The 13,713-nt window shown below is 33.3% G+C and overlaps 1 protein-coding gene across 1 annotated transcript in view; it reads left to right on the top strand.

Moving 5' to 3' along the window:
• Nucleotides 1-13,713, top strand: part of LOC149782028 (prostatic acid phosphatase-like) — a 65,863-nt gene that overhangs the window by 18,395 nt on the left and 33,755 nt on the right. The window contains exon 5 of the mRNA XM_089933432.1: nucleotides 1,294-1,392. Coding sequence (XP_089789558.1) covers nucleotides 1,294-1,392 — 99 coding nt within the window. The remainder of the gene's footprint in view (nucleotides 1-1,293; nucleotides 1,393-13,713) is intronic.

Genomic DNA, 13,713 nt, shown 5'->3' with positions numbered 1-13,713 from the left:
TTAAACAACCTTCTCTCAAATATCTGTCCAGAGGATTTGAGCCGATTTGACAGAAATGGTGCTTGCATCAAAACTTTTCAGACTTGTGCAGATTATGGAGAGCCATCCAATATGGCCACCATTGCTAAAAATAGAAAAAACTTAAACAAATCTTACAGAAAGCATATTGGAATAAAGACCTTTCAGTTTTGTACAAATGATGTTGTGACATCAGATATGTATGAAAATACCAAAATAGCTCTCCAAGTTTATTTTGTGATATGCAATCAGTATAATTTGAAAACATTTTTAAAAGAATCATCATATTAAGCATATTTAACTGGATAACCGCTCTTGCATTGGTATGCTAGGCAGGAGTCACACAGGTGAACAGTTGCAGTCCCATATGGGCCTCTTGTTTTCTTTTTTTGTAAGATGGTGTGATGGTGCTTCTTACCCATCTGTCAATCCCACTGAACATTTTCTTTTTTACAACCAATGTTGCTGGAAAAGCAGCTTTCTGTCTCACTCTGTGGATGGATAGGTAGATAGATGCACTTGCAGAAATGAAACTTTTCACTTTTGTTTAAATCAAGACAGATATCTGATCATTTTTATTTTTCCTGAGTAAACTATTATATACTTGAAAACAACAACAAAAGTCATTGTTGGGCAGATATAATGTTATGTAAGTAGCGCATATTCGCATGTTAAAATTGAGTTTCTTGTACCATTTGCCCAGCATCATCTTGCTGGGCTAGTAAATTAATCACTGAACTATCATTGCCATATCTCTCTCTCTCTGATTAACATTTGTTTCACCCATGCATGAGGTCATTTAGGTGCTTAATTTCCTATATTTTTACATTGACAGTTACATCACCAAGGCTGCCTCGCTTGGCGCTCAGCATTAAGAGGTTAGTGTTAGGACTGGTCGGCCTGGTGTCAGGATAATGTGACTGGGTGGGACATCATGCTACATGTCTGCGGCATGATGCTTCAGTGCTAGACATCACTATAAACTGCCACATTGCAGACATCGTAGCGATATGACCGAAAAATTGTTAGAGCTACGTTAAAAATCCAAATCACACACACACACACTTCACCAAGGCAAGAGGTGGTTTTTGTGCTTAATTGTCTCTTACATTGCATCACCCAGACAAGAGGTCATATAAGTGCTTAATTGTCTCTTTCTTACATTGCATCACCCAGGTAAGAGGTCATTTAAGCGCTTAATTGTTTCTTTCTTAAATTGCATCATCCAGGCAAGAGGTCATTTAAGTGCATAGTTGCCACTTCTTACATTGACAGTTGCTCAGTACAGAATCAGATTGTCCAAACTGGGATGACCTACATTCCAAGTTCTTGGAGACAGATCCATTTTTTCAGGATACACTAAAAGAAAACCAAGTAAGTTAAGATCCATTGCATGTTTTCTTCTTTGTAATCCAGATATGTCAGAAGTGATATGTGTTGTTCACAGTATTGTCTGCAGACAGTAAAAGTCCAGAATATTGAAAACAACATCGAAGATTTTTAAACAATACTTTCATTATACATAGGCATGAAACTTTTTCAGTTTCAGCGCTTTCTTTTGTGTTTAGTATTTGTCTTGTTTTTGTTGTGTAATTTTCTTCGACAATTAGTGTTGTTGAAAGCACTTAGGCTAGTTAAAATCTAGTTTTGCACTGTAGGTTGACAGTTTGTTTTATATATATATATATATATATATATATATATATATATATATATATATATATATATATATATATGAAACATGCAAACATCATCTCATTCTTAACACTAGAAGCATGTTTTAAACCTATTCCATCCTTCATGTTTACATATTTGCTTGGTAGGGTTTACCATCCAAATGTTTTATGCAGTTCTTTTTTTTCTTTCTTTTTTGTTTGTTTTGTTTTGTTTCGTTATTTTGCTTTACAGCACAGCAACACAAGTAGTTTATTTAGTGCTGACACAATTCGAGTAAAGAGCCTTGCCCATGGACACTCCGCAGTAGCTGATCCAGACTGGTCCAATGTTAGAATTTGAACCCGTGCTCTTCCGATCATGAGTCTAGCATGCTAACCACTGAGCCTCTGCAGCTCTCTTTCTTGGTTTTACTTTCATGGTACTTTTTTTGGAACTAGCACCACATAGCCATTTTTGTGCTGATATGCCTTTAAATGTACACACATAAGCACAGAGTTTTTGAACTTTCATACATATAATCTCATTCTTAATTTTTGAAACACATCATCTTTGCTCTTTGCATTAGAAACTGTATGATAAATATTATCCTTGACAGAGTTTTTGGATGGTCATTCATCGGCATCAGTGCAATATCGTGTTAAGTTTTCTTTGTTTCTGCCAATTTAATAGTTTGTATGCAGCAATATTGAATGCAAAAGAATGTTTTTGCCAAATTAAAAATACCTGATTTGGCAAAATGTAAATAGTTCAAACAGTTTTCTGCTCTTGTGGAACATATTCAGAATATCTTCTTTGAGTTTTGTTTCTGTAATGTGACAGATTTTGTTTTCATCTTTGTGTTTATAATTGTTACTTGTTTGTATCGCCCACTATGAAAAAGGGATCCATAGATCTTGAAAGTTCTTACCCATTTCTCAGACATACAGCACTATGCTTTGTAATGTATATTTTGTCTTGACTTTTTCATTGACATAAGCAGTGTCTCGAAGATCAGTTGCATTTGGAAAGATTGTTATTTGCTATATAATTTGTAGCATACACACACATGAGGCTTTAGGAAACCCTTACATATGTTGGACATATCTCACAGTGATGATATTTTAACTGACAGCAAAATACTGTCAGACATTCTTAACTACGAACATAAATCTTATCCATTTTCTTCTATTTAACTTCACAACTCTGAAATCAGGTAGCATCAAACCCTTAGCTGATAAAGCAACCACTGGATTGGCAAATTTTTTGTACAGCAGATGTCAGACTGCCAGGATGGCAAAGGACTATATTGAATAAGGGCCATTTTCTGCCCCTTTCCAAACATCCTTATATGATGTATACTGCACACATGAGGTGTTTAACATCTGTTTCTGGCATCAGTTTTGTGTTCATGTGTCCATTGCCATGGTTACAGGGTGTCAAAAAACTATAAAAAAAGACATGAAAAGTAGTCATGTTTTCCATTTACTTCTTATAGATAATGCTTTACCATGAGCTATTCACTCCATTTCAATTTGCAAAATGCATTTTTATTATTTTGGGGGTTATAAAGCTCTATAAATAATGTTTAGTTTCTAAAACTGTTCCAAAATGGTCCATCGAAGGCGAAAAATAGAATATCGAACTTATATGTTAACTGAAACTGTTTCTAAAATACGTTGAGAAAAAAGTATTTAAACCATAAAATACAAAAACTGGTTTTCAATAAAATATTTTTAATATTATTGAATGATGTTTAATATTATTGAAATATTTAAATGATTGTTTGATATTATTAAATATGGCTGTAAAGGAGGCATTTACAGGGGCCTATACATTTGCTTCTTCGCCGAATACGTTTTTTTTAACCTTTTTTACCTGGAATACATGGGTTGTTTTACCTTCACTGGAATACATGTTTTTTTTTTTTTTTACCTTCACTGGAAATGACAAATGTTCTTTATGTATTTATGTACTTTTATCCTTATATTTTCATGGCTATGTAACACACGCTACTGTGTTTCTATCTTTAGAAGAAAAAAATTGTCTTCCACACCCTTGAGGTAGCCTATAGTCAAACTATGATCTATTTATAAACTATATATTCATCCGTAAAGATATAATATGGACATTAATAAGAAAGAAAACACTACTGGTTCAGCACTTTTATTCAACTTCTGAAAAATGTGAAATATGTTTTAGAAGTAATGGCATTGGAGAATACAGGAAAGAAACAGACTATAGGTATTGTACTCTCTAGATCTTTTGCATCTATTTTTAAACCAGCATGGGAATGCTGCATTATACTGACTGCATACAGTTGTCTGTGAAATGAGAGGATGTACATATTTATAAAGAACATATACCTATAATGAACAAATGGAAACACAATCATTTTATTATTCATTTTGCAAATGTTATTTACCAGCACTTGAGAGTCTGCAAAGATGGTAATTTACATTGTGCACAATTCAGGGATTTATAAAATGAATGCAACTTTCAAGGAATTTTTGGGAACAAGTTTGCACATAAACTTGGATGAAAAATAAGTCAAAGTAAGTATTTTACTACCTTTTCATTGTTTAAAGTAACTATATATGACCATACTCTCTCTCTCTCTCTCTGTCTCCCCTATGTACATGTAGGCTGATATTCAATTCTTTGTAGTGATTCAAAACGGGGGCTCTCGGTGGGGCAATAAAGAAATTCAGATTTAATTAATAAAATAATGTTATATGAATATGTGTTCATATATATCATTATAGTATAGCTAGTTATATTATTACATTGACTATTATAATTTGACAGAGGTTTCGAAGGCAAAATTTATGCGTAAATATTGTAAGTACTGTATACTATACATGTAGGCCGACATGCTTGTCCGTATTCCTACGCAAAAATCATGCAAATATATCTCCGTAAGGCTTTCTGTATAATGAGGTTCAGAGAAGTGTTAAAATGAAAATCTGTGCAAGCAAAAGACGACGAAGCATCTGATAAAAGAAATGCACTCACTAAACATATATTACCTAACGGTAGCAGTTAACCAAAACTAATAGCAAATCCTGATGATTGTAACGTCCCCACTCATCCACCCACAAATGACCCATAGGTGAAACACTCCTGCCATCTGTACAGTTGAGATGAGCAACTGTTACTGTAACTGCCATTTTTTGTGTGTATTTAACCTTGGACCCCTCTTAGATTCAATGGAATGTGACCAGACAACTTGCAATGCCTGCACAGTCATCAGAGAGAATAAAAAGTATTATAAATAAACTATTCAGGCCAACATGGACATAAAAATTCAAATTGTTAATGAATATGTCTCAAAAATATACCTTTTTGTATTCATCTTAATGTGGTATGTACATTGCCAGATTACTCATTAAGTATACTAAGCATGTGCTTAGGGCACTAGCCCAACAGTGGCACCAGAAAAAAATTATAATTATTTGCTGATGATAAAATTGAGTGAATTCCATTTCGACCTGCATGTACGAGTATTTTGATTTTGGAAATTTGGCAGCACTAGTATTTTCCAGCCTTTTTTAACTTCTGGTATTTGTTTTGTTTTGATTTCACATTTAGTAGTGGGGGTGGGGTACTATAATATTTTCAGTGATGAGGGCCCTGGAAGGCCTTATTCTGGTAATTGTTATGTATTATCATTCTCTCTTCCTCAGTATCACACAAATAAGATGCCATAATAAAGGAAATATCATGATATGGATTACAATTCAAATTATACAAAAATTGTCATTTGTCATATAAACATAAAAGGAGCCAGATGACTACTGATGAAAGTAGTGGTCACAGTGTAGAAAAATAACTCCACATTTGATTCCCCATTGTCATATTCACATTCTGGAATATATATTGCATCCTTAAGATGACTAGTTAGTGATGCTTTCTATATTAACTCATCATTTACCCATCGTGTGCAGCCAAGAAACCATAGGAAACTAGATACATGGGCACAACACCCAACAACCCAAGCACCAACCTTGCAGGTACAATACCAGCCTTTGATGGAGTCCATGGAATATTTCAGCTTGTATTGGATCCACAGCAAATGGATTTTATTTTTTGACTGGCAAGATGGATTTTTACATGTAACAGACCTGGAAAATTCATGCATGCCACAACCTCACAGTGTCCCTCCTCTGTGAGACGTTCATTTGTATACTTTGGTGCCTGTTTCACTTGATGAATGCCCATAGTGATGTCATGCAGGTAATCAACTGATATCCTGGGGAATTCATTCAGTTTCCAAGTGGATCCATCTGTCTTGAAGTACAATGTGTGCTTATTCATCAAGTTGTTCTCTTAAACCAGGATTTAAACCTTATTCATTTGCAGGAATGTATTCATTTTCAAGGTAAAAAAGGTGGAAATAATCATCATCGGATAAGGAAGAAGGAACATCAGAGTTAAGATATGACTTTGTTTTAATTAGCTCGCGCACTATTTGTAAAAGTGATTTAATATATGTTCTTGAAAAGTTTTCAAATGCTTTTGTTGCAGTGTTAGATCACAAGGATTCATTAGTTAAGTAAGAGATTTCCAAATGGAATTTGCAACATCTGCTATTTGACTTTATAAAAATACTACACTCTGCAAAAGACTGGGTTATGACACGTATTGGGACATTAACAAGATATTTTGATACCCATATGATCTTATACCTACAATAGAATGTCTGTGAAATCTTTATGTTGATGGAATTTGAACTTCAGTTGATTGTGGTCCTTATATGACAGTATTTGAAGTGTTTTAGACATTCACCAAATTGTCATCTCTGACATAAAGTCTCATTTGTTGGGTGCTTTTTGTACATTTGCAAGTATTATCTCTGGCAGTCATATTTAGTCTATAATGATATACAGAGCCTGGAAATTCCATATCATCAGTTCTTGTTGGGATGGAGCCAGAAACTGATTTTATGAACAGTATCTAAAAATAAACAACTCGGCTTATTGTTTATTAATTATCATAATTCTTGTTTTATATCATAAATTCTTGTGTCATCCATTATGCCATGTTACAGCCCAATTTTATTTATTTCACAATTGTTTTGGTCTGAATATATTGCATGCTTGATATGTTTTACGGTTAGTGCCAACCCCTTCATGTTTGTTTCCACTAGAAAAAATAGGCAGATGGACATTCTTTTAGTATTATTATTAATGCTGTTAGTAGTAGTAGTAGTAGTAGTATTTTTAATAATAGTAGTAGTCACAGTAGTGGTACTTACAGTCAAGCAGGATGTCATTTGAATAAAAGATTTTCATCCATAAATGTTATTATATTTATGATTTCCTGTTGTTATAATCAGTAAGTGTATAAAGTTAATGAGGTTATCATTTAATGAAATAAAGAAAATATGCCATTGCAAAAAATATGCAGTATTTAGACAAATAGATTGAACAGACTTGATTTATTTTTATTTTTGCAGGTTAGGGAGTAGGAATAATACCATTATCCTTTTCAATTAACAACCATAAATCAATTTAGTTACTTCAAGTTAGCTTCCATCTTGTCCTTGGGATATGTTTCCCTTTGTTTGGAAACAAAATGTGTAATTTCTAATGTAACTGCTAGACAAATCATTGATTCAGTATTCAAGTAAATATTTATGTCAGTCTAAAAACAAGTTTTTCTTGATTTGGAGGAGTGATTAGGAAAATGTGATAAAACATTATGGGTAAGTCTTAACATCTTTTTTGCATAAACAAACATATATTAAAAAAAAATTATACTACATTGGAACCCCACTATAACATGATAATTGGGGTCCAAAAATTGGATTGCATTAATATTGGGGTCACGTTAATGCGGGGTTTTACAGTATTTTACTTTTTTCAGAGAACAACTCATCGGCACATATACGTGTATTCATGTCTAATGTATATGATGAATAGAGTATCAACACTGTTTACTAGTGTGCCATTGTGGCATGCAGTTCATCCATAATGCATGGAATTCCATTGAAAAATTGCACACAGATTTACAATATTCAGTAACTTTGTCCCAGATCATTGTGTCTGAATTCAGCGTCTAATATACAGCATGAACAGAGTATTAACAGCATTTACTTACCGTCTGATATCGTACCGTCGGGGCTTGCAATTAATACATAATACATGTAATTCCATTGCAAAAATTGCATAAATATTGAAATATTCAATAATTTTGTCACATCATTATGTGTCTCAATTCAATGGCATAAATTAACAGCAAAATTAGGTTAAGAAAGACCAAGCACGTGTACATTTCATTACATTCCAGGGTCTATGAATGGTGTCTGTACATATTTCATGCTGCTAAAAGTTTCTAAAATGCGTTTTTGGTGAATATTTATCCATTGCAAATTTCCAATAATTAATGCTTGTTTAAACAACTACAGCAAGATTAATTGACAATCAACACATGCTTTCTCTGTGCATGTAACTTTTACTTCAGATTTTGTAAATATTGAAAGAAACGTGAAAACTACTATACTAATCATTGTGCAAAGTGCAGAGAATGACTTGCATTTGTGGACTTGCTTTTCCATAATGGTAAAATATTTTAATGAAAAATAGGAAATTAATAACGAGTTTATAATCAAACACCATGCCCATGTAAAACCAGAGAACTAAGTGCAGTAAGCCTGCAATGGTCATGAGTCACTTTTATAAAAAAAATTTAAGCTGATCGCATGTACAGTTTCATACCCTTTCAATTTGTGAGAATCTTTTATCAACCACTGCATTGTCTGCTGCTTGGTTGTATATGCAGTTAAAGAAATACATGTTGGCTATTGTTTGAGCAATGATTGTACACAGAATTAATTGAAGACAATCACAAAGATGACTTACTGGCTTTACTCATGGATCAGTAATAAGTAACATTTCCGATAATGTTTGTTTTGGCATAACACTTCAAGAACCTGGCGAAATTGTCAAATTTCAGAAGCTATGCCACGATCATTATATATTAAAATTCATACGCTAACTCTTCCTCAAAATGATAATAAATTTATTACACACTATTTCTCGTACTTAAATTTTGTTTCTTCCCAGTATGAGAAAAATACACATGTATTTAAAATTTCAGGAACCACGCCATGATCATATTGTATATGAATTCATACGCAAACTCTTTCCCAAAATGATAATAAACATTTCACACACTATTTCTCGTACTTAAAAAAAATAATTTCCCGGTACGAGAAAAATACATGTACATGTATTTAAAATTACAGGAACCATGTCACGATCGTATTATAGTCGAATTCATACGTGATCTCTTCCCCAAAATGATAATACATTTTTTATACACTATTTTACGTACTTGGACCCAAAAATATTTTTTCATGTGCAAATGAATATACGAAATTTCAGGAGCCATGCCATGACTGTGTTATATCCAAATTTGCGTTACCACAGGGCGTGTTATAGCGGGGTCGCACTGTACAATGTATATAACTATGGCATAATAATCGCTTCGCAACACTGGTTCCACCACAATCATTTTCTGATACAAAGATATTTGGCCACTCTCCTCTAGTTTCCTTTTACATACCATATCCGTAAAAAATATTACACTTTAGGAACATAAAAATAAAATGATTTGCAAATGATTGAGGCTCATATAATTGCTAGTTTTTGGCCTAGAAGTAATGCAAATAAAATTTGTAATTAAAAAATCATAATTCAGTTACTTGACTTTTCATTGCGATTGTGGACATGGTTCCCACTGTTTGGAAATGGTTTCTAATTTCATTATGTGTAATTGTTAGAAATATCACTGATGTAGTAAGCAAGTTTAAAACTTTTGTCAGTCTAAAACCTATTTTTCTTCATGTGGACAAGTTCACCAGAAAATGTGATAAAAATTAAGTATGAAAAAATTGAATATAAATAAACTTGTATGAAAGTTATACTATCTAATTATGGAAGAATAACTGCTGTACAACACTGGTTCCAATACCATTATTTTCTGATGTAGACATGATTGACTACCCTTGTATAGTTCCATTTTAGATGAATAGCATATTAATAAAAAATGTTACCTTGCACAACATAAAAATATAATGATTTTCAAATTGCGCATTATTTTTTGTTTTGAAAACTGAACAGTTACTAATTTTATTTAAAACCTGTAAATTGACAGCCACTGACATTATGGATATTAATTCTTAAAAAGAAAGAAGGAAAAAAAAAAAAAAAGGAGCTGTGGGGATTCGAACTTGGTGCAACAATTTGGCACCATAATGCTATACCATTTGAGCTACTGAAGCTTACATTGTTCAGTCTGTGTATCATGCACATGACACATTTCTTCCAAGCAGATTTGTTACTTCAGACGATCCTTAGTTAATATTAATATTGTTACTAAATGACAGATTCATTTAAAGATTACATGTATGGAATTACACTCTAATAGTGAGTGAATTAAACGTAGCAAATGGTATTGTGATTGAATTGAAGAAAACTTGGCAACGTAAAAATACAATTCCATTTAATGTTTACTTCACTTAGCCTTTGTTTACATATAGTTCCAAATGCACCTTCAGCACCTCTTCGAAAAATCGTGTTTCTAAGGCAATTTAGAAAGTATGAAAAAAGAGAGAAATGAATGGATAACATTGTTTTCAAAATATCTGAATAGTTATTAGTTCCAGATTTTTTTAAAAATAAGGAAATAATATAGCGCACTCTAGAAATGCAAGTCTAATTGCTCACACATAGCGATATGCAGGCAGCTACCTTGCAACAGGGAAAACAACGACATTGATAGAGAACAAAATTCAAGAATTGTTTGGTTTTTAGTGATTGACGCAAACATGCTCACATAAGTCAATATGAGAACCCAACAATTTTCAAAAAAATTAATAAATCAATATAAATACCTTGTTTGAGCAAGCTTGCGTTTAGATCTTATTTCTAGTTTCAAGTTGCTCAAATGTAGCATTTTCTCTTAAATTTCCCATACCAGCCCATGTTAAAAGGTCGTGTTTAGGTATGAAAAGAAATTTTTATACATATTTAATGCAGAATAGTGTGATTTATACATCAAATAATACAATGAGACACAGAGTGTACAATATACAAAACCATCCATGTTTATAATTACAATAATATTGATCATTATAGTTGTGTTAACATATTAACCCCTAGCGATGACTTAATGGGGCAGGAGGTAGTAGCCTACTGCTGAGCTCTGTAGCGTCATGGTTGTGCATGATACACTATAGTGGTGGTATTATAGAAAGGTAGACAGATGTAGCTCTACAATGATACCAAATAATCTGGAATATCTAGTTGCACTAACACAGATTAAAAAAAACTCAGTTTTTGGAGCTGACTTTTTTCTACCCAAAATTCGCCCGTTGGTCGGAATCCAATTTTGTGTCTGGATTTTAGACATTTTGGTCTCAGATCTAAGGCAAACCGGTATGAACTGCAAACAGACAGATGAGCCTTTGCAAAAAGTAGGATAAGATGGGCATTTCGAATAAGAGTGGTCTCGATACTTTTACCATTCTGCTCATGCACAAGTCAAATAGCAAATGAAAAATGATGTTTCTAACACATCTAGGCAGTATGTTATTGAAAGATCACCAGGGATTAGTTGTTTCCGATCTATTGAGAAATAGCTTTCAAAATGTGTTTCCTACTCGATTTTCAGGCGAAAATGACAAAAACCTCCAGAGGTTAATGTGTTAATATAATATATAAATTATACAGAACCATCCATATTTAGAATTACAATAAAATTATTCTTTTTAGTTTTGTTAATATAATATATACAATATACAGAACCATCCATGTTTAAAATTACAGTAATATTAATCATTTTAGTTGTGTTTATATAACATGTACAATATACAGAACCATCCATGTTTAAAATTACAATAATATTAATCATTTTAGTTGTGTTTATATAACATGTACAATATACAGAACCATCCATGTTTAAAATTACAAAGTATGTCAAATTTGACACTACTAAGAGACAAATTAATTTTCAGCCATATTGAGTTGATAAATGTCCCTGACTTGAATTCATGTTTTTCAGTTAATGCAGACAATATCCCAAACTGGCACAAGTTGAAAATTCAGCTAGAATATTTGTCAATGGAAACAACTGATTCAGGATTGAGCCAATCAAGTCATTATGAGATTTCAGGTTCTCAGAGCATTTGCTTCATGGTAAATGCATAATACTAGCCTGAAGTTTGAGTTGCTGACACTCCTCTTGGGAAGGCTTTTTTAAAACTAAATGAGACTGAAATGAAATAAATGACATGTCTCTTTAGCACAGCCTACCACCTAACTCATTATAAAACCTTTTTCTTATATGGAAATGAACTGTACACTCCAGGAGAAGAATGGTTTTGTATAAAACCCTTTTCTTGTATGGAAATGCACTGTACACTCCAGGAGAAGAACGGTTTTGTATAAAACCCTTTTCTTGTATGGAAAGGCACTGTACACTCCAGAAGAACAGTTTTGACTGTGGTGCTACTTATAAGTCTTAGATTCAGGGCAAGAGACTTCATTCTATCAATCGATCAAGCCTTGAGAGAAGCAGTTCCAGAAAGTCTGAATTCCAGTAAACCCATTTCCATTTTTGTGAATGGAAGTAGTGGTGGTACCATATAGATGCAAGAAATGGTGCATATAAGAATACAAGATATCTGAAAAATAGAAAACTTAAAACATCTGATGTAACAAAATGTATTATATATGTATATTGTATTCAAATGGCATTAATATAATTTTATAAAAAATATTAATAAAAGAATTGATATGTTGCATGCATATATATATATATATATATATATATATATATATATATATATATATATATATATATATATATATAAATAAATAACACACAATACATAGGTTCAGTATAAACTTTATTGTAAATATAAATAATCTTTCGCATAATGGGGACAAATCCTGTCACAGCACACTGCACCAGCCGAGCTCTGAATTGTTTCTATAGAAATACCTCAGGAAGAGAGACTTGGGGGAGTTTGTAGGGTTGTGAAGAGTGTCTGACACCTGTATGTGGAGCCGCAAGGGGCTGATACGAGGTATATAGGGACACTGATAACCGAAACTCAATAAGTCTGAGCCTGAGGATTGCTATGATAACAAATATCAGCTGATACTCCATACATGCACCATAGGAAGCGGGTATGAAGTATATGGGCATAATAGTTGAGTACATTTAAGTACTGACACAAATAGGGGGTCAGAAGCAAAGTTGTGAATGCATGAAACTTGGCATTGTCCCCTGAATTGTCTCTATAGGAATACCTCAGGAAGAGAGACTTGGTGGAGTTTGTAGGGTTGTGCAGAGTGTCCGACACCTGTATGTGGAGCCGCAAGGGGCTGATACGAGGTATATAGGGACACTGATAACCGAAACTCGTTAAGTCTGATCCTGAGGATTGCTATAATAACAAACATCTGCCAATACTCCATACATGCACCGTAGGAAGCGGGTATGAAGTATATGGGCATAATAGTTGACTTCATTTAAGTACTGACACAAATAGGGGGTCAGAAGCAAAGCTGTAAATGCATGAAACTTCGCAATGGCAATAACATTAGCCGATTTGATAAAGGGCCGCTAGAACAGAGCTGGAATGGTACGCTATGCAAGAAATGTCCCAAATGAACAACATGGTGGAAGGAGGGGAGGTGGGTGGTTCTTTCCGCAAATAATGTTAAAAATTAAACGCAGCATCTGCACTGAAAGGAATGCATCTCTACAGGTGTATCAGTATTATGAATGATGCCTAACTGACAATGTTTGATCACATGCTTCAACTCAGTCATCTGATTGGTTCAACATGACATCATATCTAAATTTAGTTACTAGCTTATTAACATATATTGGCTGCAATTACATCATGTCTGGGCAGAGAACCAAAGTAGACAAAGAGGGGCCCAGCAAGGAGCCAAAGAAGGATGCACGGTGTATTACTTAAACTACATTTAACCAATTAAATTATAATATATATATATATATATA

This window comes from Sinohyriopsis cumingii, chromosome 15 (assembly GCF_028554795.1).
Source record: "Sinohyriopsis cumingii isolate HCF-2022 chromosome 15, ASM2855479v2, whole genome shotgun sequence".
In the NCBI taxonomy this organism is placed as follows: Eukaryota; Metazoa; Mollusca; class Bivalvia; order Unionida; family Unionidae; genus Sinohyriopsis; species Sinohyriopsis cumingii.
This window is presented reverse-complemented; position numbering and strand designations above follow the sequence as displayed.